The sequence below is a fragment of the Chelonia mydas genome, chromosome 21 (assembly GCF_015237465.2).
Source record: "Chelonia mydas isolate rCheMyd1 chromosome 21, rCheMyd1.pri.v2, whole genome shotgun sequence".
NCBI classification, from domain to species: Eukaryota; Metazoa; Chordata; order Testudines; family Cheloniidae; genus Chelonia; species Chelonia mydas.
This window is the reverse complement of record NC_051261.2, coordinates 8,850,172-8,874,419: the sequence shown is the minus strand read 5'-3', so window position 1 is coordinate 8,874,419 and position 24,248 is coordinate 8,850,172. Positions and strand designations below refer to the sequence as shown.

General features: G+C 49.9%; 1 protein-coding gene across 2 annotated transcripts; it reads right to left on the bottom strand.

Moving 5' to 3' along the window:
* Positions 1-1,093: 1,093 nt before the first annotated feature.
* CCND3 (cyclin D3) lies at positions 1,094-21,778 on the bottom strand. 2 transcript variants are annotated; one of them, XM_043533745.1, is made up of 6 exons: positions 21,375-21,408; positions 21,067-21,282; positions 18,627-18,842; positions 8,916-9,075; positions 7,764-7,906; positions 1,094-2,537 (listed from the first exon to the last, which is right to left on the bottom strand). In XM_043533745.1, exons 2-6 carry the CDS (start codon positions 21,262-21,264, stop codon positions 2,367-2,369), a joined length of 888 nt encoding a protein of 295 aa, XP_043389680.1. In that variant the 5' UTR covers positions 21,265-21,282; positions 21,375-21,408; the 3' UTR covers positions 1,094-2,366. The 2 variants fall into 2 exon arrangements, with proteins under 2 accessions (XP_043389680.1, XP_037740685.2); XM_037884757.2 differs by having other exon boundaries at positions 21,067-21,778.
* Positions 21,779-24,248: the final 2,470 nt, after the last annotated feature.

Sequence of the window (24,248 nt, the reverse complement as noted above, 5' to 3'; positions counted from 1 at the left end):
TAAGGCCGGTTGATTTTTTTTCACCTTGCCATCATCCACGCTGCTACTGTCCAGGACATCCCACTGAAATCTTCCCCCTAACCCAACTTCCCTCTTACCTGCATTAGATTCTCAGCCTCAAGGCCTTGCCCATTTCCACCCCATCCTCCAGTTTTTCTCCTAATCCAGTGTATGCTTTTCCCTTCACCATCCTCTTTGGCTCCTCCCCACCTCTTCTTTATACCTTCTCCCATGTGAGCCCTACTGATACTTTGCGCTCCCTCCTTCAAACTCGCTTCCTCCCCAGTGTCCTTCAGGAACAATGCACTTCATGGACAATGACATGGCAAATTAGCCCACAGCTGAGGAATCAGTCAAACTCTGGATCCCTCACCTGTGAGCCATGTCTGTCTGAACAACGTCACCTGCATTGGGTTGGGCTGTAAATTCTGGGCTAGGGATTAGAAAGGAAGAGACAGCTATTGTTTTTGTTGCTGTTCGGAGTGTAAGAACCTGGCTAAAGAGATCTCTTTGTATACAGGGCCATGCCCCGCTCAGGCACTCAAAAAAGAGAGATATAATCTGACTCGGGAAAATTCAGATGCTTTAACTTTTTTTAAAAATTATTTTATTGCAACATCATATGCTCTCATCTGGTTTTCCCAGCACTGGGATTGCTACAGATGGATAGTTCAAACAATTTTATTTTTAAATTAACTCATTAATATATATATATATATTTTTCCTTTTATACAAACAGCCCCCAACCATCATGTAATTTCTATCCCCTCCTAACTTTAATAGCTAGCAGAAGTCAGTGGCAGACAGCTTTCCTTTTTGGCAAATCAGGCTAAGCACAATGGGAGGACGGGTGGAAGGAAAAAGCAGCCTGACAAACAAGACTGTTTCCAGTGGCAGCCTAGGAGGGAGTTTTTCCCCCCTCTCCTCCCTGGAGGGCGACATAGTCACAGAGTAACACACCATCAGTGCCCAGAAATCAACGTAAGCAGCAGTGTCTACCTCCCATCCTAGCGGACAAGAGTCCAGCTGGCTTCTGCCCTTTAATAAAATAGTAATCTGTAAAAGTCTCTCTGATCAAAGCAGCATTTTTTTAAAACTTTTTAAAAAACTAAAACAGGAACAACAACAACAACAAAAATCTTTTCTCCGTCCATAAGTGCTTGGAAGTATTGATGGCCTATTTTGTGTGTGTGGTGTGTGTGTGTGATCTATAAAAACACTCTGTATTTGCCCCCTCTCTTGCCCTCACCCTCCTGCTTTTTATTTTTCCAGTTGGATTTGAGACCTTCTGGAGGAGTTCATAGAAATTTAGGACTATAGCAGCACATTCAGTATATACTTAAAAATAAGAGTGGTGTCTGAACTAACTCATCTCCCCGTGGGAGCCCTGGTGGCACAGCGAATTGATGGAGGTATGTGGAAGGATGCTAAAGGCACTGTTTGGGAAGGCGGGGGGGAATACACCTCAGTTTCCTGCCAGGAAGTTGCAAATCATCTTCCATTTCTTCTTCCTCTGTCTAAGCAATTGGTTAACACCTCTTGGGAGAATGGCGGAAAGCAAAGGTGGTTTAAGGTAGTTCACGTGCAGTGAGTACAATTCCAATCCTGCACCCAGTGAGCCTCACACTAAAGGTCTCCTTCTTCCCAGGTACCAGCTCTTAAGACTTATCCCCAAATCAGGGAGCACTTGCACAAAGCAAGCACAAAAAACAAAAAGCCAGACCCTTTTTCTCCCTGTTAACAATGACAGAAGCAACCCTGCTATTCCCTGCCAGGAGGAGAAACCCAACCAGCCTGGTGTTGAGCAGTGAGGAGATGGATTCACCCACTCCTCTTCTTTTCCTCCATGTGGCTCCCCCTCAACCCATCTTCTCAGCCCCAAACCAAGCCACCATGTTGTACTAGGGACTGAGGTTGAGGCCAAGGTTCCCTAGGAGACAGCAAACGGCAATGGTGCACCAACTATGTTTCAGACAAACAAACTGAAAAACTCTTTAAAACTGAAATTAGGCTCTTTCACCCCCTCCCCAGATATATTTTAACCCCTGCCCACCACAAAAAGTCCCCTCCCCCATCTGGTGAGGCAGGTTAACAGTGTGGACAGCAAACTACTGCCAGATGCCGACCTGCTTGAGCCTCCTCTTGAGAGGTCATCACCACCTATCCTCTCACCCCCACCTCTGATGTTACTGGGCTGATGGGTGGACAGCTGATGGGTCCTTGCTGCCTCTCAGGTGAGTGGACCGAGTCCCTGGTGTGTTTCAGACGGACAGAATTAGTGGGCAGCAGGTTCCACAAGGTCTCTCCCCTTCCAGTGTGAGGTCCTGTTCTCATGGGGCTGGGTGACTATGGGGAAGGGGGGTTCATCACAGGTTGATGTCTGTGACGTCTGTAGGCGTGCTGGTCATGCTGACGTCCTGGTTGGCCGGGTAGTCTGGAGTCTTGCTGGAGCTGTATTCCTGCTGGGGTTGGGAAGCCTGTTTCAGGCTCTCGGCTAAGGCTGCCTCAATCTGCTCCTGACACGCTTTCAGGCAATCCTGCGAGAGAGGAAAGAAACAAGACCAGAGGCTTCAATTCCACTCTGCCTCTCGGAAATCAGAGAGCCCTGCTGATGTCTCTAAACAGGTGCAGGGCTATATTTCCACGCCCGAGCATCTAGATGGCTGGACGGGGCTTAGTCCTAGACACAGCGTCTCCAATTTTTTTTATCTGAGTTTATTCTTTAAGCCCCTTCTAAGGCAATGCTCTGCAATGACTCCACCTCTTCTCCCCACTCTACTGGATTCTCATGAAGGTCCCTGCGGAGGGGTGCAGGTTGTTCTGGAGCATTAGGAGAGGTTGGAAAGGTAATTTCCCTAGACATGACCCCTTCTTCAGCTCCACAATATCATGGCTTTTCCTACGTTTGTTTCCTCTCTCAATGGAAGTAAACAGCTTCTGCACTGTTATTTACCTATATTAATAACACGGAGCAAGGACCTGTGTCAGACTGCATACACATTAGCCTAAACGCGCAGAGAAGTTTTTCAGTACTTCCAAGAGAAGCTTGTTTCTTTAGTCACCTGGGCCTTCCAGCAGGTGCACACATATTCGCTCTCTCTCCCATTTGTCCTCCTTCAGAGCTCCCAGTCTCTGACCGGGCTGCCTAAGTTCTTGTAGAGCCCCGAATCACCGTGGTATCTGGCACCTTCTGGGGAGTTAAATTAAACCCCCAGTTTTTGGTCCTTCATTTCGGACAGAGGACCAAGCTGTGCTGTGTGGGGGAAATTAGTAAAGTGAGGAACACTTGGGAACAGTTTTCAACTTAACTCCACGCCTTCCTTCTGTGAAAGCTAGACCCAGACTTCTCAGACTCCAGTCAGCTATCCCAATCCAAGGGTCTCATGCAAAGCTCTCAGTTTTTGCAGAGGACATTAACACGTTTAGGATGCAGGTACATGTACATGACGAAGTATGTTCCTCACTAGGCTCTTACACTTTCTATACCATCAGAGAGCTTCATCTCGTTTTCCCTAGATTCTTCATGCACTGGGAGCCCAATACTGCGTCTCCTAGCAACACTGTGCAGGATCCTGGGTCCAGTGCATTGCTTGGTGCAAGGGAAATGCCCAGCCTCAGGGAAACATTGAAGCAAGAATGATTTTAATTAGCAGAGCCCGGCAAGTATGGAAGACAATCTCCCTAGAGCCTCTGCAGGGTGAGGAAACTCCTCCAGTTTAACACTAGATTGCAGTGACTCACCAGAGTGCTGCACAAGATGCAGCGGAGTCTGGGACCTCCTGCATCTATAAAGGGCAGAGGTTGCCCTCTGCCCCCAGTTTCTGATGAGGGATGGTGGCATTTTGCACATGCGAGGGCTGGGGTTCTGGCCAGAGCCCGGCTGGACTCTGGGCCGTCTCTGTTCACAGGATTGTGTCACACATAGAACCTCTTACCAGGAATCCACAACTGGTTCTTAGAAACTGACAGAGGATGTGGCAAGCAAAAATAGCAACACCCACCTCCCCTTCCCCAAGTCATTTCCAGTAAGCGTAGCCTCTAGCCTTCTACCCGCAGCAACGAGGCGAAAAGAGCTGTACACGGGGCCCCAGCAACAGCCATTCTAAACCCCCTCTTGGCCAGTTCCCTGCTGGGTTAGACCCAGGGCAGGAGAAGGAGAGAGGACAGCTGGCAGGCCATGTCTATGGGCTGCAGGGGCAGGGGATAGACAAGGAGACCCTGGTTAGAGTTCAGCCCAGGTCAGCAGTAACCAGAAGCTGCCACTGTTGGATGGCCTCTCTGAATTCAGCAGCTAGGTCTACTAGGAACCGAGACAGAGGTCTGTGTCTCATAAAAGCCACCACTGCAACCTGCCCGTTGCGGGTGATTTCGGCAGAGATACTATGGACTGTCTAGGCATCGAGAGGGAGCTCTCCTCTGGCTCTCTGGAGGGGCCTTGCACACTGGCCGAGTATGCTGTGGGATGCTTGCCCTGCCCCTTGCCCCTGCAATACTTGTTGTATAAAGGAGCCCAGAATCTAGGGCTGTCACCTTCCACCAGATGCCTCTTTAAAAAATGAGGTATGGTCCCATGCCTTACAGGAAAGCGGGAGGAGGACTCTATCCCCAGGGAGACAGGCAGGTTAATGCTGCACCCTCCTATTCAAACCTTGGATGGGGCACGTTTATCAGACAGCAAAGACTTGTTAAGTAGTAAACGGGCAGCATCTAATCCCTCGGTGATCATACGCTAAAGATAAAACCATTAAGGATTAACGAACCTGTTCGATGCTTGAGGCCCTGAGTCCTTACGGCCCAGATACCCCTGGCAGGAATTTATCAGCCTGGTAGCAGAGGCAGAACAGAGCAATGCAGCGCAGCCTGCAAAATGCTAAGTCCTTGCATGTCCTTAATGCCCCTGCACCACTGCCAGCATTCATGAATTAAGCCTCAAGGGCTCAGGGAAGGAGGTTATCACCATCCTCTATTTAAGCAGTGGAGACGCTGAGTCACGGGAAGGGGAAGAGACCTGGTCAAGCTCATGGACTGAATCAATGGCGGAGTTGGGGCCCAGGAACCCAAGCTTGGAATCCTTCCCCCATGCTCCACCCACTAGAACTCCAGTGGAAGAAAGGTTACTGCAGCTAGAGAGGACATGGCTGTCTCTTGGGATAGAGACCGACTTTTTGCTCTGTCTGTACAGCACCTAGCACAATGGGGTCTTAGTCCAGGAAGGGGGCTTCTAGGTACTGCAGTAATACAAAGAATAAACAACAACAGCCGAAGCTCAGGAGATGGGCCCTGAAGACAGGACTGGCATGAAGAAGTTGGAGTGAAGCCGAAGGAAACGGGGAGGGGGTTGGGAGAAAAGACTGCACTGAGCGCACACGCCGATGGGGTTACATAAGGGGAGGCAGCCTAGTAACAGCTCTGGGTCTCGGCGACTCCAGTGCCCTCTAATCTTTCCTTTGTGTTCCCCCTCGCAGGCCTTTGAAATCTTCCCTGCTTCCCACCTGTTCTCCTCCGCCAGCTCCAATTAACTCTGCTCCCAGGGCAGCATTCAGCCGCTGCCCCATTCACTGAAGCAGCTTGCGAGCAGCTGGCTGCAGGCAATTCAAAGTTACTTTTTAAAGGCTCAAACAAAAACCGCTAAGCAAATAAAGTGAGCCCCCCCCCCCCAGCCCTCCTCTGACAATGCTAGGCTGTGATTATCCCTCTCCCAGCTCCAGTACAGCCCCAAACCTCCCAATTCCCCAGAGCGGCTATTGGGGGAGGGTAGCGAACTCCACGCCAGAGTTCAAGCATTCTGTGCCTGGGCAGACGCCGAGATCAAAGGGGCTCCCGAGGTCCAGTGCTCAGAGCAAGGGATGACTGAAGACAGGGAACTGAACCATCCTAGTTCAAGCCTCCCACATGGTGCTGAGGGTCGAGTTCCCCTCACTCCTGCCTTACGGCTCCTTGCGCATCCGCCTTTGATCACGAGTCCCGGAATGGCAAGCCGCTTCTGGCTCCCTACCCCCCCACGCTTAGAGCAGCAGCAATCGGACACTGGGCAAGGTTAGCAGCTGCCGAGCCTGTTTTCCCCCAGCACCGTCAACCCAATCCCGTTAACACCTGTCCGCTCAGGTGAGCGGGTGCCTCCCTTTGTGCCTGCTTTTCAAAGGCTTCCTGCACGCCCCCCATCACGCGGGACAAAAGGAGAAAGCGATCCGGGCCATCGTACGACCGGGTAGTGGGGGAACAGACCTCGGCACGCAGCAGCCACGCACCCTGTTGCATGCTATGAACTGGAGTAGTACCTCGGGCTAGCGTAGTTATGCTCTGGAAAAGGCAGGAGAGGAGCGGCATCTTTAACGCTTCCTCCCAGGGCATCCCTGCCAGTGACCGCTGGCCAGTGAAGATTCACAGCCTCTTGCGCCTACCTAGCCATGGCAAGGGCCAGCACTATTTGTATTACTAATTATTTGTATTATGGTAGCATCTTGGTGCCCCGGTCACGGCCCTGGCCCACACTGTGCTAGGCGTTGTACAGACTCAGGCCAAAAAGCCAGTCTCTGCCTAGCTTCAGCCACAGTTTTCTGAACCAACATGGTGCGTGGAGAAGATACGTTCAGTCTAAGGACAGCAGCTGGGGAGGAGAGGATGGGGCTGACGAGATGGCAGCCATATACAGCAGTCTGCAGGAGGCCACACTGCCGCCCCTCCCAGCATTGTAATTCCGGCAGCAGGGAGAGAAGGAGCAGACGGTGGGAGGCTGAAGCAGCCCTGAAGGAGGGGAAACCAGATGCTCGGGGAGAGACTGGGGACTCCAAAAACAAAAACACTCAAAGGGTTACCACAGTCTGGACATTTGGGTGGTATAGTGTAGTCAGCATCCCTTCCATGACTGCTTAGTCCAGGCCAGGACGAAGGGAGACCTGGCGTGAGGACACTAGGCAGCATAGACCAAGTTAGTCTGGGAGCTAGAGAGAACCACAGGGTCTGCCTGTGTCCAGCAGCCTCAGTGAAGAATCCCATTCCGCTCCATTACGGCCAAGCCCTGTCCCTTCTCTACTTTGAAGGTCACTTATGGGGGGCGGGCAGCAACCCCTATATCTGAAGCTTGAGAATAAAAGAGACCTAGACCCCAAACCTGACTGTGAGAAAGAGAACTATCCCTCCCTCCCTGCAGAATGAGACTTCAGGCCTGGGCACTGAAGCCCTGTAACAGTTCGTGGCTTGAGCAGCTACTTCTCCCATCCCTGCCTGGCCATTCCTGATGACACAGGTTTCTCTCCCCAACGTATGTATGCAGCCTCTCCTCTGCCTTAAGCCGCAGCCCATGCACCTCTGCTGGGAGGCTAGGAATAAGCACAAATGCCTTGGGACCCTCTAGATCTAGCTTAATCCAACTCCCCAACAGGGTGAAGGTGACAGACTTTCCTTGGCATAATCGCTTAGCCCCCGTGCTGCCTTCTTAGATTCCAACTCTTTACCCCCAAACAGAGTCCTGGTGGTCTCCCCATCCCAGAACAGCAACATCCAGTGGTCTGATCAGCTTGGCAGTGCCTGGGCAGAGATAATAAATACTATTTTGCATTATAAAACACCTTCCAGCTAATAATCCCCAGGCCCTTTACATAGGTGGGCGAGCAGCATTCTGGTGTCCATTTTACAGATGAGGAAACTCAGGCACAGAGAGGGGAACTGAAATGCCCAAGGACACGCAGTGAATGCAGTAACCGAATCCTCAGTCCCCTGACTCCCAGACCTCTGTGCCGCACTTCCCCCAAACCAGTACTTACCACCTCTGTGCCAGTAATGCTGGCCAGCAGCTCCGTGAGTGCCTCGCCGGAGAAAGAGTTAGCCGAGACAGACAGGCCGTGAATCGCTGCGCCAATGCTGCCCGTTGCAATCATGGACGGAGGGTACATAGCAAAGGTGTAATCTACAAACCCAGGCAGGGAACGGAGTAAGGAGCGTTAGCAAGGATCCTCGTGAATGTGGCTGCGTCCTGCAGCAACCTTGTCAAACTAACGAGTGGCGCAGTCCAAGACAGGAAGAGGCATGGCTTACAGTGGTGCAGTAGATAGGACTAGGAAACAAGGGGTAGAACTAAGGGCTTGTCTACACAGGGAAGTTATTCCACAATAAGGTCGGGTGTGAATTAAAGTGCTATAGCTATTCTGGAGTAAGACTCCGTGTAGACAAGCCCTAAGCAAAGGAAAGCGTAGCCTGAATGTCAGGAATGCACTGCGATCTCAGCTCTGCAGGGGAAGTGCTGGAAACCGCATTGCTTGGGTGGTTAGATCTAGACTGGAGAGCACCCAGAAGGGAGTGATGCTGCACTGGCCTGGGAAACCCCAACAAGCCTTTGCCATCTCTAACTTTTGGAATCTGACATTAAAACTCTGGCCTAGAGCCAAGGGGCCAGGTGGTGGGGGACGCTCAGGAGTGGCGTGTTTGTGCCGTTCTCGCCACTTGAGAGGCCCAGCTGGGTGGTTAGAGCGGACGCTGACCACAGGCAAAATGGTAACTTTAGCAGACAGCTGACTGCACCATGCCAGGCTTTAGCCATTGTAATAATATTCATATTGGGGCTTTGCCCTTCTGTGGCGGCTTCCAGCCAAGGGTCTTGAGGCAGTTTACAAACATTAGTGCGCTCAGCCTTGCAACCCCATGTATTATCATCCCCAGTTTTTCAGACCGGGAGATGAACTCACTGAGAGGTTAAGGGCCTTGATTTCCCCAGCAGATGTGGGTGCTGAGCCTCTCTGGAAATCAGGCCCCAAGTGACTTGCTCAGCAAGTCAGAATGGCAGACGCAGGAAACAGAACCAGGTTCCCTGGCTCCCAGTCCTGCGATGTAGCCACCAGCCCGCCCTCGTTGCTTGCTCTAGCCTGGCCGGTCCCAATGAGACAGCGCTGCTGCCCCCAGCACGACAAGCAGCCCCGTACCTGTGGCACACAAGGCGATGAAGGTCTGTGCGTGCTTCTTCACCAGCTCTACCTTTTCCCTGGGCAGCGGGAGCCGATGGAGGATGTGAACCAAGAAGTCATTCGCTATCACCGACACCAGGTCCCACTTTAGCTTCTCAAGGACGAGAACCTCACAGTCCTGAGCAGGGGACAGAGCGAGCGTTACACAAACAGGTCAGACTTTTCTGTACAGAAAGCGCTTTGCTACAGAGAGAGTTAGCGAGAGCCAAGAGCGTGAGAGCACGGTGCTTGGGGAGGAGCCAGCCCTGCGGCACACCATCCATGCTGCAGTGCTGTGAGGCAGGACAGAAAGAGGGGAAGCAAAGTTCCTGCCAGGGGACTCATCTCCGCCCAGTCTGACTGGGGGACAAATCCATGCCTGCACTGATGCACAGCCTTGCGTAGGGATCAAGAGAGGAAGCAACAGGCCTCTCCTCTATTTAACTAGCGCTAAAGGCTTCCTTAACTTGCAAACCTGCTGCAATAACCCCTCTGGGACAGTGCAGAATAAGCAGGGTGTAGGCACCCCCTGGCCACTCCCCCTCTCCGCTCCCAAAATGTCTCCCTGAAGTAGGGGAACAGAGATGGGTACACCTCCTCTGTGCTTGCTGGAGACGCCCCTGGCTTATGACTGTGCAGCCCGAAGGGGCTATCAGGCACGGATGAGTTCTGCACCTAAGAAAGCTCACAGTTTACAAGGGACGGCCCTGAATATTCCAGCAGTGGATGCAGTTTAAATGCTTACAACAGCGAGGCACAGAATGAGTGTGCAGCTAAACCAAGCCCACCTACGGGCCAAATTGCACAGTCCTCACTCAACCTAACCTCCCACTGATGGTAATAGGTGTCTGCCAGAGTAAAAAAAAAATCACAGAATTCACCCTGGAGCATGAACCTTAATACCCTCTATCTCTAACCACTTTATCGTTGGACCGTCTATACTGACTGCTTCACGGACTAATGAAATGCAGCCACCTCTAGGTTGGAGCACTGAAGCCATTCTACAACCGCGACACTATGTGATGCATTCCTTGTTTTAGAAAAGGAAGAGTAACTTTTCCAACGGCATCTATAGGGATGTTTAACTGGGGGATTACGTTCGAATTTGGCTACAATGCCAAGCTTAGTATCCAGTATTACTGGGGAACAGGGCACTGGGGTCTTTAGTGACAACAAACGGTCAGGATGCCTACTTACATCACCTCCAACAGTACCATGCCCCCTAGCACCAGGCTGGGTCACTGGCTCACTACCAACTCGTAAAGAAGAGCACAACCCAGTCACCACCCCACTTCCTTCAACACCTTTCCAGAAGGGTCTCTTGTCCAACAAACTTGACCCAACTTGGCTCGAAAGACCTGGTGAGACCCCAGCGTGAGGCGGGATGACAGAGTCTGCTGCAAGAGCAACTTTTAAACATGGAAGGACTAGAAAACAGACAGAATGACAGGGACCCTTTCGAACACGAGCCTGAAGCATTTCTATAGCTCCTTCCAGAAGGTGAGCTCAAAGCACTGTATGGACTCTGGGCTTGATCCCTAGAGGTGCCATGCCCTAGCACGCCCGTTGATTTCAGCTGGAGTGGCAGCTGCTCGCCCTCTCTCAGGATCATGCCAATGGAGCTTCCAAAGAGCCCCCTGAGCCTTATTCCCACTTCAGAGGGGGAAAGTGAGGCACAAAGAGGTCAAGCGGCTTGCTCGAGATCACACAGCAAGTCTGTGGCAGAGCCAGGAATAGAATCCAGGATCTCCTGTAGCCAATAGGTGTCACTTCCTCCTTTTGTTAAAAAACAAAACAAAAAAACAAAACAAAACTAGCCCTTTCATTCCATGGCTACCTCAACAGGAAAGATGACCTATACAATGGGGAGAATAGCACTGCCCAGCCCCACAGGGGAGTTGTGAAGACAGGTATATTAAAGCTTGTGTGAAGCGCTCTGATATTACCGGGATGGAGGCCATGTAAGTGCAACAAATAAAGTGGTGTCTCTACCTCTTGACATCACTTGGCCTTAACTAGGTCACTTGATTTCAGAGTGTAGTTCCCATTACCAGAAGTCCCATTATCTTTAAATGGAAAAAGATTACGGGGTTGATTTTGCCCCCCCAGAGAAACTGACAGGGCAGCCAATTCTGCCAGGATAAGCAGTTTTGAAGAAGTGAGATTGATTTTTCAGAAGGATCTGGCTTAGCTTATTTAAAAGCAAAAAAAAAAAAAAAAAAAACCAAAAACCCCACCTTTCCTCCTTACACAACAGTACCAGTTCTGAGTTGTTAAACAACAGCATTGCTCAACCTGTTTTGAATTGCCCACTGGGCAGAACGCATGGCATCATCACTGTGTGGTTGCAAGGCCGTTTCCTGCCAGTGGATGGCATTTTGCTAGAATCAGGGTTGTTTTAGGGTGTTGGGTCCCCGTCCCCACATGGGTTTCCTGGTCTTTTATACTGACCAGCTTACTTTCCACCTTCGCAGCACATAAGAACAGCATCTACCCAACAACCTATACACTCTTCAATTAAATGCAGTGAGGAAAAGCAAGGAGCAAGTAGAAGACTGATTGTAAACCACACGTCTTGAAGATCACAGGAAAAGGTCATTTGGGATGCACCATATTACAGGAGAATATAGAACAGACATCAGGCTTGGCTACAGACAGGGGAGTCTGAGCTGCTGAAGAAGACTAGCAAGAGGACCCAGAAACAGACCTCTGCTGGAGAGCCCAGGGATCGGGAATGGGATGCAGAGCTCTTCCTAATTAGAACACAGCCTCGGGCAGTCCTGACTGAAAGTTGTTACCTCCTGATGGCTGCCTGCCTGTGTGAAATGAGCTTGCCGGGGCTCAATCCAAGTCTTTGGGAATCGGGGTTCGAATCCCTTTGTTGCCAATGTCACCGGGAAGGCTGACGTACTGAAGCGAACACTCCCTTTTGCCCCGATATGTAGACTGTCCAGGTCAGGCCCAAGGCCTCTTTGTGGGGTTGGGGCACTGATGGGAAAGCAAGCATGGCTACTGCTCAGATTTGCTCTGTGGCTAATAAGATATGCTTTAGTCAAACAAGTTATTGGGCTTACCACAAGAGTTACTGGATGAAATTCTCTGGCCTGTGTTACACAGGAGGTCAGACTAGATGATCTAATGGTCCCTTCTGGCCATAAACTCTATGACTACTAACAGGAGACTGAAGCCTCAAAGGTTGTCAGTCTGGGACCTCCCACCCAGCACCGAAGAGACACAAGCCATACCAACCGCGAACAAGAGACAGAGGGAGCCTGTCCCAACTGCAGGAAATGTTTGGCAGAAGGAGATCATCCCCTTTCACCTACAAGGAAAAACTGTAGCCCAGCTGAGAAAGCTGGCGGCCCATGGGAGCTCACCCTGGACACACCAGGCCAGGCTTAGAGTGTGTGGAGGGTTATTTCCCCCCTGCAGCACTGACACTGATCTGGTTTTATTACCTGTCTGGGTGACTCAATCTGTCCTTTCACGAAGGACAAAGCAGCAGCTCTTCCCAGGGTATGCAGGGAGGCTCAAAACAGTCTTGGAGCTACAGATTCTCAGCACCTCAAAGGATCATTCTCATGGAAGCTTTGCGCCACCCTGTCCAATAAAAACTTCTCACTACTCTCTCTGCCCCCCACCCTCCCTCCCTGGCTTCCAGCTTTGAACTGCGTGTCAGAATTTCTTAATCACTAGAAGAAGCACAACAAAAGGCTGTACCAGAGAGGAGAGCAGCACACCAAAGCGACAGTGTTCTCAAGATCACAAACATCCTTTTCCTGGAGTTTCCTTGGCATCTAATTGGCTTGCTCCGAATGGTTAAAAAAAATTAAAAATAGGAAATTATCCTTTGTTTCTTTAGACTGCAGCGTTTATCATCGCTCTGGAGAGCCATCAACACTTCCCAGCTAGCTCGGCATTTTCTCTGTACTGGGAGAAAGTCAGGTCCCAGTCCTGCAGGATACTCAGTTTGCAGAACACCCCTCCACTTGGCTGGGATTTCTATGCATGGAGAGCACACACAATCAGGTTCTTCACCAGCAAATCTGCTCTCTTGATCTCTCCCCACTGCATCCAGTACTGGTTTTAGTAATGCAGCTTCCACTGTGCGTTACCTCCCCTTCTCCTGTCAAGATGACACCAAAATGTGGTTCTACTCTGAAACACAGCCTCAAGGGACCCTGTGTTTAATATGTCTCAGTGATTTCTAGCTCAAGTGCTTACGTGTATAAAGATGTTTTTACTGTTTTGCAGCCCTGCAAACTCAACCTGGATCTGAGAGTCAAGCTGGATCCTTTCCTTCTTGTAGATCTTCATTCACAATAAAGATGCTGCAGGTCAAATTTTACCCTCAGAAATACCTGTGCAACCTCACTGCCTTCGATGAGTTTGCATTAGTTTAAATGACCGGACTTTAGGAAGCAATTCTGTTCAAGACGCCCAAGGAGGAATGGAAGCCGGCTCACTTTCCCATCACTGTGCTGGCTCTGCAGGAGTAATGGGAGATGAAGTTCATGCTAATTTTTGTCACTACAGTCAGCAGAGCTGATGAGCAGCAAGATGCCACTGTAAATTCACTTTTCACAGCAGACCCGCACTTTACATTAGAAACAGCAGATCTGAGCAGCTCCGACCTCCTTCCTCTACGTTCGTTCGGCTGACTCAAGAAGTGAGTGGGAAGAGACTCCAAAGCTGCAGTTGGTCACCTAGCCTACTTAGCAACAGATGCAGAATTACTGAAATGAGCAGCACGTGAAAGTCCATTTGCAAATAGGAAACTCGGGTTAACTCTTTGTGTCTGTCTCCTGTGAAGGATCGGAGCTCAGGCTCCAGTGTATAGTAAAGGCTGGAACAATTTCTGCCCCCCTCCAACTCCCCAACAGAACGGTCACATCAGTTGCACCCAAGAATTAAGCAAAACTTGCCTGATCTGCTTTCCTTGGAAATGCTCTGCCAAGAGCAGTCATCACTTCCCACAGTCTACTGCTGTCTCTCTTTCCCTATCTCTACCTACCATGGGCTGCTGGCACGATTCATTGTGTTATCTGTCTAAGGGTACCCTCCTGCTTGGGAGCTCAAGTGGAGGATGCTTGGCACCCTGCAGGACTGGACCCTTCAATCTAAGCTCCTCTAAGAGAGGAACCTGCCTTTCCATAGGTCTCTAGAGCACTCGAGCTATACAGAATAACTCTCCCCCAGCAATGGCCGTATTTTCAAGGGCTTAGCTTGGAGAACGGGACAGATTTTTAGAAGAGCTCTGCACCCAATGTGCTGTGCTCTTCTGAAAATCTGGCCACTTATTTTGATGCCTAAATGGGTACTGAGCCCGTTTGAATTCTGACCACAAATGCCTTGCCGTCAGGAAGTCAGACATACTAAGGTCAAAGCCCAGGAGTGTGCCATACCAGATAGCAGGTCCTGAGCGGTCTTTGAAGATGGCAGCTGGAGAAAAGCATCAGTGAATGGGACTCTGGGAAGAGGGAAGGAGGAAGAAAAGTCAATGCTGCCACCTACGTTGGAGAATCAGCAGAGATGCCGGTAAGGTCTTTTGCTTGAGACACTTGCATTGATTTTGCAAGGCTGGAGCAGCAGGAGCTGGGATGGCCAGGACAAAAGCAAGACTCCAGCTTTACGGCAAAGACATTGGCAACCCATTGGCAATTTCTTCCCTCCCACACCATGCGCTTCAGGCTAACAGCCCAAGTGAAACTGCCTTGGGCTGCAGCAGCACAAGTCATCTTCATGCTCATCTCCCTTCTGCTGCCCTGCAAAGAGCACATGGGTTATGCACAAACCGTTAACGCCTCTGAAACCTCAGGGCAACCAAGATGCCAGGAAGCACCATTACTCTATTGGAAGCCAAAACTATAATCTCTTTATTACCATGGTCTCCAATACCTAGGGACTGGGGGTTTCTTAGAGGACGAGATAACAGGACAGCTAATAAATGAACCAGGTCCTACCAAGCCAATGGACGGTATGACTTGCTGACGATAGCTGCTCCCTCCAACCATCTTGTGGCTAAGTACCATCCTGCACATGCAAGAAAAGCCTCTAGCCTTGTGGTTTAATGAAAAAAAGAAAGATGGTTAGATAACGCCCTTTGGCGGAAACCCAACTTCCTCCAAGTGGACAAGTCCTTCATTTGCATCATTTCCTTCTGCCAAGAATAACTTAATCAAGATTTTGTTTTAATTTATCCTTTTTAGAACTCCAAGCTTGAGCCAGGCATCCTCTCCAAGAGGAGGAAGTGAACCCGCTGGAAAAGTGAGCCAGCTTCCCTTACAGGAGCCCAGGAGAGTGCGCCGGAAGCACAGATTTGTGCTAAGAGGCCAGGATGTATCCATTGTCCGAACCGTGATGAAGAAGCTCTCCTTCCCCTCCCTACCCACTCTCACTGCAATGTTGTGAAAGAAGAGAAGTCGATAACATTATTAGCACACAGGAGGAAAGCAGCAGCTTTCTCTGGTTTTGTAAGCAGAGCATTAACTCTGTCACATCCCAACACAAATGCAAACCTCACTAGTTCCATCCAAGGTTATCCTGGGGAGTTTGTAATCCTTCTTAGGTCGTGGAGCCTATGACCCAGTAAGAGGAGATAAGAGTGGGAAGTCATACTACCGTCTGTTCCCAGCTGGGCTACAGAGTTTACCAAGAGCAGGACTGGTGTGACTTTCAGATCACAGCCTTACAGCTGTCTTCTTTCCCAATGACCTTCAAAGACAAAGCCCTTCTCCAGGCCCGCAACTGCTCTGGTCTACCTGCTGCCCCTAACCACAGTGCAGCTCACCTTCTGCTCAATCTCCCCGAAAACAAACAAGTTAACCCCAATTACTAGAGAGACAACTGCCCCTGGAGCTCCACGCTAGTGTGTGGGGGGCTCCACTCTTTTGGCCACGGACACATGCATGAGAAGCCCATCTTTAGCACCGTAAGGCAGGATGCTTGGCGCCAAGGGTGAAACCGTTCTTGCTCATCTCAGCTGGGCATTGATGCTGAAGCCTATTGGTGAAAATGTAAATGTCAGCACTCTTCACTATTTCACAAAAGGAAATACTCTGATATTATGGCGATGAGTGGTAATACAAGAACTTAGATGACAGACAGAAAGGAGAGGTACAGTCGTATGAAGAGCCACACGATCCACTGAGCGCGGTGTCTCATTTTGGTGTCACAAATAGGCGGAGCTTGGGTTGTGGGAGGCACCTGGCAGAGTACCACTACTTATTCTCCCCCGACAATATAACCGTGTGTGTGCGTGTGTGTGTGTAAAAGAGAGAGAGAGTGTGTGTGTATTTAGGCACATCTTACCCAAGATTCCTTGCTTACAAACCCTTGAAATGGCTCCAGGTGTGGAGCCCTGAGCATTTCAGTTTAAGAAGAAAGGAAAACTTCAAGCTTGGTGCCTCTTTCACAGCCCAAGCACGCCCAGAACTACCTGCCATTTTGGCCCTCCCTAACTGAGCTTTCAAAGAGTAATGCCTGTTACACACGAAGCCTGAACAATTTCATTTAAAAAACCCAAACCCACAGCCAAAAATCAAAATGATTTTATTTTGCACTTCAAGGCAGCTGAACCAACCTGAACATTGTTCAAGACTGGTGTCTGGTGGCAATCAGTCCAAATTTCTCAGCGATCACAGAAATAACTGCAACGGACACTACCTAGCTTCCACTGCTCGGTGGGCTCAGAAGAGAGACAAAGGATTGCCTGGGCCATGAAGACTAAACCCCCACCTCCGCCCCAGCGCTCGGGTCAGAAATGGAGATGAAGCAACATGTGGGAGAAAGCTTGCCTTGCTGCAGCCGAAGCGCCTTCGGTCTCCAGGACTGGCAATTGGGCATCTTTCCCCAGCATTAAATCCAGACACGCAAACAGGCCATGGAATCGGAGCATTTTGACCTATCCATCCCATTCTCTCCTGTGGGCATGGGGGAAAACATCCTTCCCAGCTCTTCTTTTAAATGCACCCCACCCTCCCAGAAGATAACTCGTGCCCCCGCTCCTGCTCAGGTGCTCGGCCTGCTGCCCCTGCAGCTGCCCCAACCTTTGCAGGCCCAGGTGTGAATGGAAACTGAATCTGTCTCTCTGCCAGATGGCAATCCCCATCATCACCACAGGCCCACACACACACACCAGCCTCTAATTTGGAGGCTGATCCAGAAATGAACTCCAGGCACGTACCTCCCACTATAATCCATGGGATTTACACACATGGAATATATTCAAGAATCAGGAAGTGCTGCAAGGGGTGAAGATTTATTTACAGTAGAGTTTTCATGCCCAGCAGGACCCTCCTCTACAGCAGCACGGGCAAAGAGCTGCATTCCAACCATGGGGCCAACTCCACAGTCACAATGTGCACCTGCAGCTCCTGTGGACAGCCGTACCTGGCCATCACATATGGCAGAATCCACCTACTCTGGTTGCGAGCATCCTCCACCCGCGTTACCGAAGCAATAGCAATCCTCCATATATCTCAGGGGAAGTCGCATGGAGGTGAAGGGAACTTCCCCCAATTCTCATTTGCATGATAATAAAAAAAGTTCTCCAATAACGAGAAATGTCTATCAGCTCCCACCTGAAAGTTTAGTGCGTCCACTCCCCACCCCGGGGACGAATCATTATTACATCATCTCACCACCCCCAGTCCTCAAAAATAACCTAACCAGCAGATGACTAACCCTAGGAAATTCTGTTTGACAAACCGTCCTAAGGGATGTTTGTTACATTGAAGTCAGGTGGTGGTTCCCTCTTGAAGGTCACATGTTCCAACATGGCTGAAGCCCTTTCACATTCCTCCCCCATTGACTGAGCTCCACCAAGAAGACTCCACCCCATGGGACACCCAGGCAGCAATGGAGTTAAGTGAATAAGTCCTAGTGTCACTTGAGACCTTGTAAAAATGGCTTCATTTCGTTCCCATTGCACTATTCCTGTCCTCCCACACACGATCCCAAATGGCAGCAAGTCCATGACACTTCCCCTAAATCATACCCAGCCCCCTCTACAGCGCCTACCACCTTGGTCTCTGAGTACCAAGGACTGTGGTCTCCCGGTGGGCAGGCACCTAGGTCACAAAAGCCCCCCCATCACAACTGGCCCCCCTGTGGGCAGTCTCAGAAGAAAGAGCAAGGGTGAGAGGACATGGAAACTCAACTCCCCTCTCATCCCCAGAGATGAAGTGCCTCCTGGTTTGGGCAGATATGCATATTGACAGGACCTTCCCCATCCACTGCCTTTTGCAGTACCTGTTCTGTGAATAAGGGCCTTTGATCTCTCCAGGACTGTTGATCCAGAGCTATTAAAGCCCCAACATGGGACACAGTGAATTTCAATGATGGGGATGTGTATTTAACACAGGTAATGTTTTGTATAACCTCAGTGTCATGATTCTGCTGATCAGAGTAATCAATGGGGAGTAACACCAGGGCTGCATGAGGCCGAGGCAGAGGTGGCGGGTCTAAGTGAGGGGTGCAGTTCTACCTCTCCAAAACGTAGTGTGTCCACTTGGGCAAGGAAGCAGAGAGGCTATTTGCAGAACATGGGGGAAGGCACTTGGGGAAACAGGGGAAGGAAGACAGAAGGAGCCACAGGGCAGGTATGTCACCAAGCAGCAGCAGCATGTAGAGGATGAGAGAGCTGGGAAGTGGGGTGAAAGGCTCTATTAGGCAGCGTGGGGAGGTTACCAAGAGTTGCTGTGGTGTGATGGAATTGTCTGTGTAAATGCAGAGTTTCTCCACAGTCAGGGGCATGGTCTCTCGCAGCTTGGAAGCCAGGAGCATGCAGACAGCCCCCAGAAGCTGCAAGTGACTTTTTCGAGTAGGGACCGAAGACAGGTAGCGATCCACGTAGTTCATGGCCAAGGGGAAGACCTCCTCTTCGCACTTCTGCTCCTCACACACCTGATGAAAGCCAAACAGAAGAAACGAAGTGTTTTAAATGCAGGACTCCTCAGTTCTTGTCCATATCAGGACTTCAAAACTACTAGTTATTGTGGAGTTTGGCACTTCTGTGGAGCCTTTCGTCTGGTGCTCTCAAAGCACTATTGGCCTTAAGAGCCAAATTCTCTGCTGGTGTAACTCCACCACGTCACCAGCAGAGAATTTGGCCCAATGTCCTACAACTCGCCTCACCTTCCCCTGGGAGGTAGGGAAAATAGTAAAATGGGTATAATGGAGCACAGAGAGGTTAAAGACCAAAATCTTCTAAAATGTCCACTGATTTTGAGTGCCTCTGTTTCTGATTCCCCGACTTCAAGCATCTAGGTCTTAATGACCAGATGTGCTGATCACTTTCTGCTCTCCTTGAATGGGGGTGCTCAGCACCTCTGAAAAAAATCAGTCCCACTGTGGCTACAGCTGGCCACCCAAAAACTGAGGCACCAAGAATCAGTGGCCACTTTTGAACACTCTGGGCTAAGTGACTTGCCCAACATCACAAAAAGAGTCACTGGCAGGGCCAGGGATAGAACCCGAGTTCAAACTCCTGGCTCCTCTCCTCTATCTACACCACACTTTTTATGACAGGCATACACAGAACCCAGGAGTCCTGAATTTCAGTCCCTTGTTCTAGTCCCTCAAGTATGCTGTTAATACACCGGCCATATTTATTTCCTTGTTTTAACAGAACTACAAAAATATTGAGGTTTCCCCTTGTGCTATAGCAAAGATCATCCTTCTCTTTCAAACTGTAACTTTGCCTCCCTATGTACTCTCTACCCACATAAAACCACATGCCAGAGACTTTCTCCTTTAAAAAAAAAAAAAAAATAGACTCACTTCTCATTTCACAGATTTAATTTTGGCTGCATTCCCCCTCACCCTCATTTAAAATAAAAAATGAAGGATTAGCGTTTAGAACTAAATCCGGCTGCCACTGAAGTCAATGGAAGTTGTGCCACCGACTGCAATATGACCTACATTTGGTCTTAACTCAAATCCTATTAAACCGCACCCCTAGGAAATCCCAGTGATACAGCTTCTAACTTTACTTTGGGCTCCTTCAACTCCTACTGAGTTCAGGGTCTTGCAGGATCAGGCCCCAGAGCAGCTTTTAGTCAAGTAACTATCTCAGAAAGCACATTTAAGACAGAGGATAATTTAAAAAGTTGGAATCGGCATGTGCTTAAAAATGGAAACGGGCAGTTTGTTGCGACAGCCGGTGGGGTGGAGAGATCGACAGACTGAATTCAATCCAGATTCTGTTTCTTCCTCCTGTAATTTCATTTTCCTCTGAGTCTAGACTATTCACTGCTTGATCATTTATGAAAAGAGACAGAGACATCTCAGATATTGTCCTCATTAAGTTGTTTAATGCTGAGGATTGCATTCCTTTTAATTCAGCGGAGTGGGAGGTTGTGATGTTTTTCTAACCAGGCTCTCTCTTACAGCTGCATTGGAACCCCAGCTCTCTAGACTGACAGTTTTGGGGACTGGGGTAAGACAGATGGGAACCCTAGAGGAAAAAGCGCACACTGTCAGGGCATGGAAGAGAGCATGCTGTCTGGGTGGGGGTGGCCCTCTCGGCGCAGAAGGAAATGCTGCAATTCCCCATATGCAGAGGGGGAAATCATGCTCCCAAGCACCCCGAGGCTATCACCACTACAAAAACCAGGGGGAGGGAGGCCTCTTTCAAATGCCCTCTTATCCCACTATTCCCCCTGCCTAACCATCCCCCCCCCGCAAAAGATTGGCCACCAGACCCCTCCCACCACAGACTGAACCCCCACAAACCACAGGCCTCTCTCCCTGCCCCATCAGACTCTCTCCTTTGGAGCTCATCCTGCAGCAAGTGACCCCCTCCAGGCACCCCTCCCAAGCTTCCCCCCTCCCAACTGACACAGATCCCCCAAACCGAATGACCTCCCCACCCAAAAAAAAAAAAAATCTTTCCCCTCCCAATTGCCCCCACCACTAGGTGACCCCACTACATCCGCTCCTCCATTCACGCTCCAGTGAGATCGGGGTGGGGCTCTCTCTCCCCCACACCCAGCCCCTCTCGCCTGCCGGAGCCGGGCAGCCGGTGTCTGCGGTGGGGACAAAGGAGGTGTTGGCTGGATTTGGAGGGTGTGTGTGGGGGGGGGGGGGAGGCAGGACCCGGGTTTGGGGGGGGCCGGGGGTCCCGTACCTCCAGCATCCAAAAAGCCAGCATCTTCCGCATGTACGGCTTGATCTCCTTCTGCACGCAGTGGAAGTAGGAGACCCGGGGGCTATAGCGCTCCTCCTGGCTCAGCAGGTTCTGCAGCACCCGCCGGTCCCGCAGCAGCTGGAGGTCCCGCTCCGCCCTGGGCACACGCGGGGGGCCCTCCGCGCACAGCAGCTCCATGGGCCTGGATCCCGGGGGGACGCTGGGAGAACTGGGGGGGGGGGCTGCAGCCGGGACACGGCTCGCAGGGGCGGGAGCCGGCGGCAAGGCGGGGGCGCTCCCAGCCGGGGAGCGGGGCGAGCAGGCAGCACCGACCCCAGCCAGCGGCCGCTTTGCCCCGCGCTCCCGGCCGCACTGACAGCGCCGGGGCCCCTGGTAACAGTTTTTAGAACGTCGGGAAGTGAAGGGGCGGGGCCGCGGGCGGGCCCCTCCCCGCCGGAGGGGAGGGGGAAAGGAGAGGGGCCCGGAGTGGAAGCCCCCTGGCTCCCATGGTGGGCTAGGCGGCTGCCCTGCTGCAGCAGAGGGGGTTGTGTCCCCGCCCATACGCTCTAGATTGGGGGGGGGGAAAAAAGTGAGATTCCCCCTCCCACAATTTTCCTTTTTGCAACCACTGCACTGGAAAGCCATGTCCCCCCCACCCCCCCCAAATCCCCTCCTCCCCTCTGATTTCATGGTCTCTTGCTACTTACTGCAGCTACTCCCCAGCCAGTGGAAAGGCACCGACTTTTCACTCCACCCACTGGACACAAGCTCACCCATGGCAGCCTTGCAAACACCTAGGGTGACTAGATAGCAAGTGTGAAAAATCGGGTTCGGTGTGGGGTAATATGCGCCTATATGATAGAATATCAGGGTTGGAAGGGACCTCAGGAGGTCATCTAGTCCAACCCCCGGCTCAAAGCATGACCAACGCCAACTAAATCATCCCAGCCAGGGCTTTGTCAAGCCTGACCTTAAAAAGCTCTAAGGAAGGAGATTCCACCACCACCCTAGGTAACCCGTTCCAGTGTTTCACCACCCTTCTAGTGAAAAAGTTGTCCCTGATATCCAACCTAAACCTCCCCCACTGCAACTTGAGACCATTACTCCTTGTTCTGTCATCTGCCACCACTGAGAACAGTCTAGATCCATCCTCTTTGGAATCCCCCTTTCAGCTAGTTGAAAGCAGCCATCAAATCCCCCCTCATTCTTCTCTTCTGCAGACTAATATGTATAAGACAAAGCCTCGGATATCGGGACTGTCCCTATAAAATCGGGACATCTGGTCACTCTAGGAAGATCCTGCATCGAGACATCAATCGCTTCGATACCTCATCATGCTGCAGTGATGCTAGGTGACAAAACATCGCACGGAATCCATCAGTGTCACGCTGCCTCAGATAACGTGCTGGGTGCTGTACATAAGGCACAACTGAATATTGCCCTGAGTCAAAGAGCTTACAGTCCAAATAACAGAAAGAAAGAAGAAAGATTGGACTGGGGAAACCCAGATGAGGGGGGGTTGTTTGTTGTTGTTATTTATTATTAGCATTAGTAATACTTTACTACAGTATCTGGCTATCATCAGTGCAACCACCAATGTTATCCAGTTGTGTTAAAACCACATCAAGTTTCAAGATCCGTGAGCACATTATGAGTATTCCTCATGGGGCATGGGTTCCCCTGGTTCAAAACAGGACAATCTGGAAGTCGCAGAACAATTGCCCGCTCTGTTAATCGATTATTTCAGTCTCTTCAATATTTAATTCTGCAGCTATTTTTATCTAGGACTCCTGGAAGCTCTGAGAATAATCAGATGTGAGTCTGTTGAAAGGATGTCTGCACTGGGCTTTCTTCCTCCAAAACCTATCCCATTATTACTAATACTAGTGCAGCTTCCCTGGAGATAGCAACATTGGGAGCTTGTGTAGACGAGGCTTCCGCAGCTACTGGTGTTTTTAACAGCATGTAATAATGGTTTTGAAATAACATTCGGAACTTTTGAAAACTATCCTGAGCTCTTGCCTATTTAGACTGGAGACTCTTTAGGGCATGGGCTATCTCTCACTGTGTTTGTAAAAGTGCCTAGCACAATGGGGTCCTCCCCTGATCTCTGTTGGGACCTCTAGACGCTACTATAATACAAATAATAAATAATAATAATTAATAACAGGCTTATCTACATGAGTGTTCCTGATGTTGCTAACACTGTTGGAGCTGCACTAGTGTTAGCAATGATGGGAGATTTTTTTTTTTAAAGCTTTTATTACGTGTCTCTGCATACTCAAATCAAAGCCCTGCATATGCTCAGCACATGGTTTTCACACACGGTTTTCAAAAGTTCATAACTTCTTCTTTTAAAACCATTTTTTTTCAAATTTAACACAGATTAGCTCGCTTTCCAGATTACCTAAATGTCAAGTGTGAAGATTTAACTGTTTTTGAGTTATCCGAGCTCCAAAGAAAGTCAAAATGCATCATTTAAAATGGAAAACATGTTCCCTTCACACGTAAAGAATTAGAAAAAGAGCTGAATGGAATTTCTTCAAGCTTTCGAATTAAAAAATTAAAATCTTCATCAGATTGAGAGTGAGCATGAGAAATTTCAGCCCCAAAGGTCAAATTTTGAGAAAGTTCTGAATATGAAAGGGAAAGGATTAAAATGAAATGGCCAGCTCAGATGAACTTTGAAACTACCACAGTGCTGTAATATGGCAACTGTAGGAACAGTTGGAAGCTGGATGATTAATCATATAATCATAGAGGTTAGTGGTGGAAAATACTTTCTAGATCATCTACTCCATTCATTTGTTCCTGACTCTATTTTCTAGTGCTTTATCCAGCCTGGGGTTAAATGTCTCAAAAGAAGGCGCTTTGCTTTATGCTGCAGTGTTACTCTGCTAAAACCACATTAGGGGTGCTGAGGAGCGGTAGCTGACCCATGGATTTACACTGGGGTGGCCAAAGTTCAGTTTATCTGAAGCAATCCCTACTAGGAGGCTTGGAAAAAGGCTGTGTAAATCACCATGTTCAGGAGAAATTGAATACACCGATATCACGGACATGTTGGATGAAGTGTCATGGATCTAAGGTGGAGATTGTGATCAGTAGTACAGGCACTAGATTAGTATAAGGCATTCCAGGACCATTCTCCTGGAAATATGTTTGTGTAACATTTCATCTTA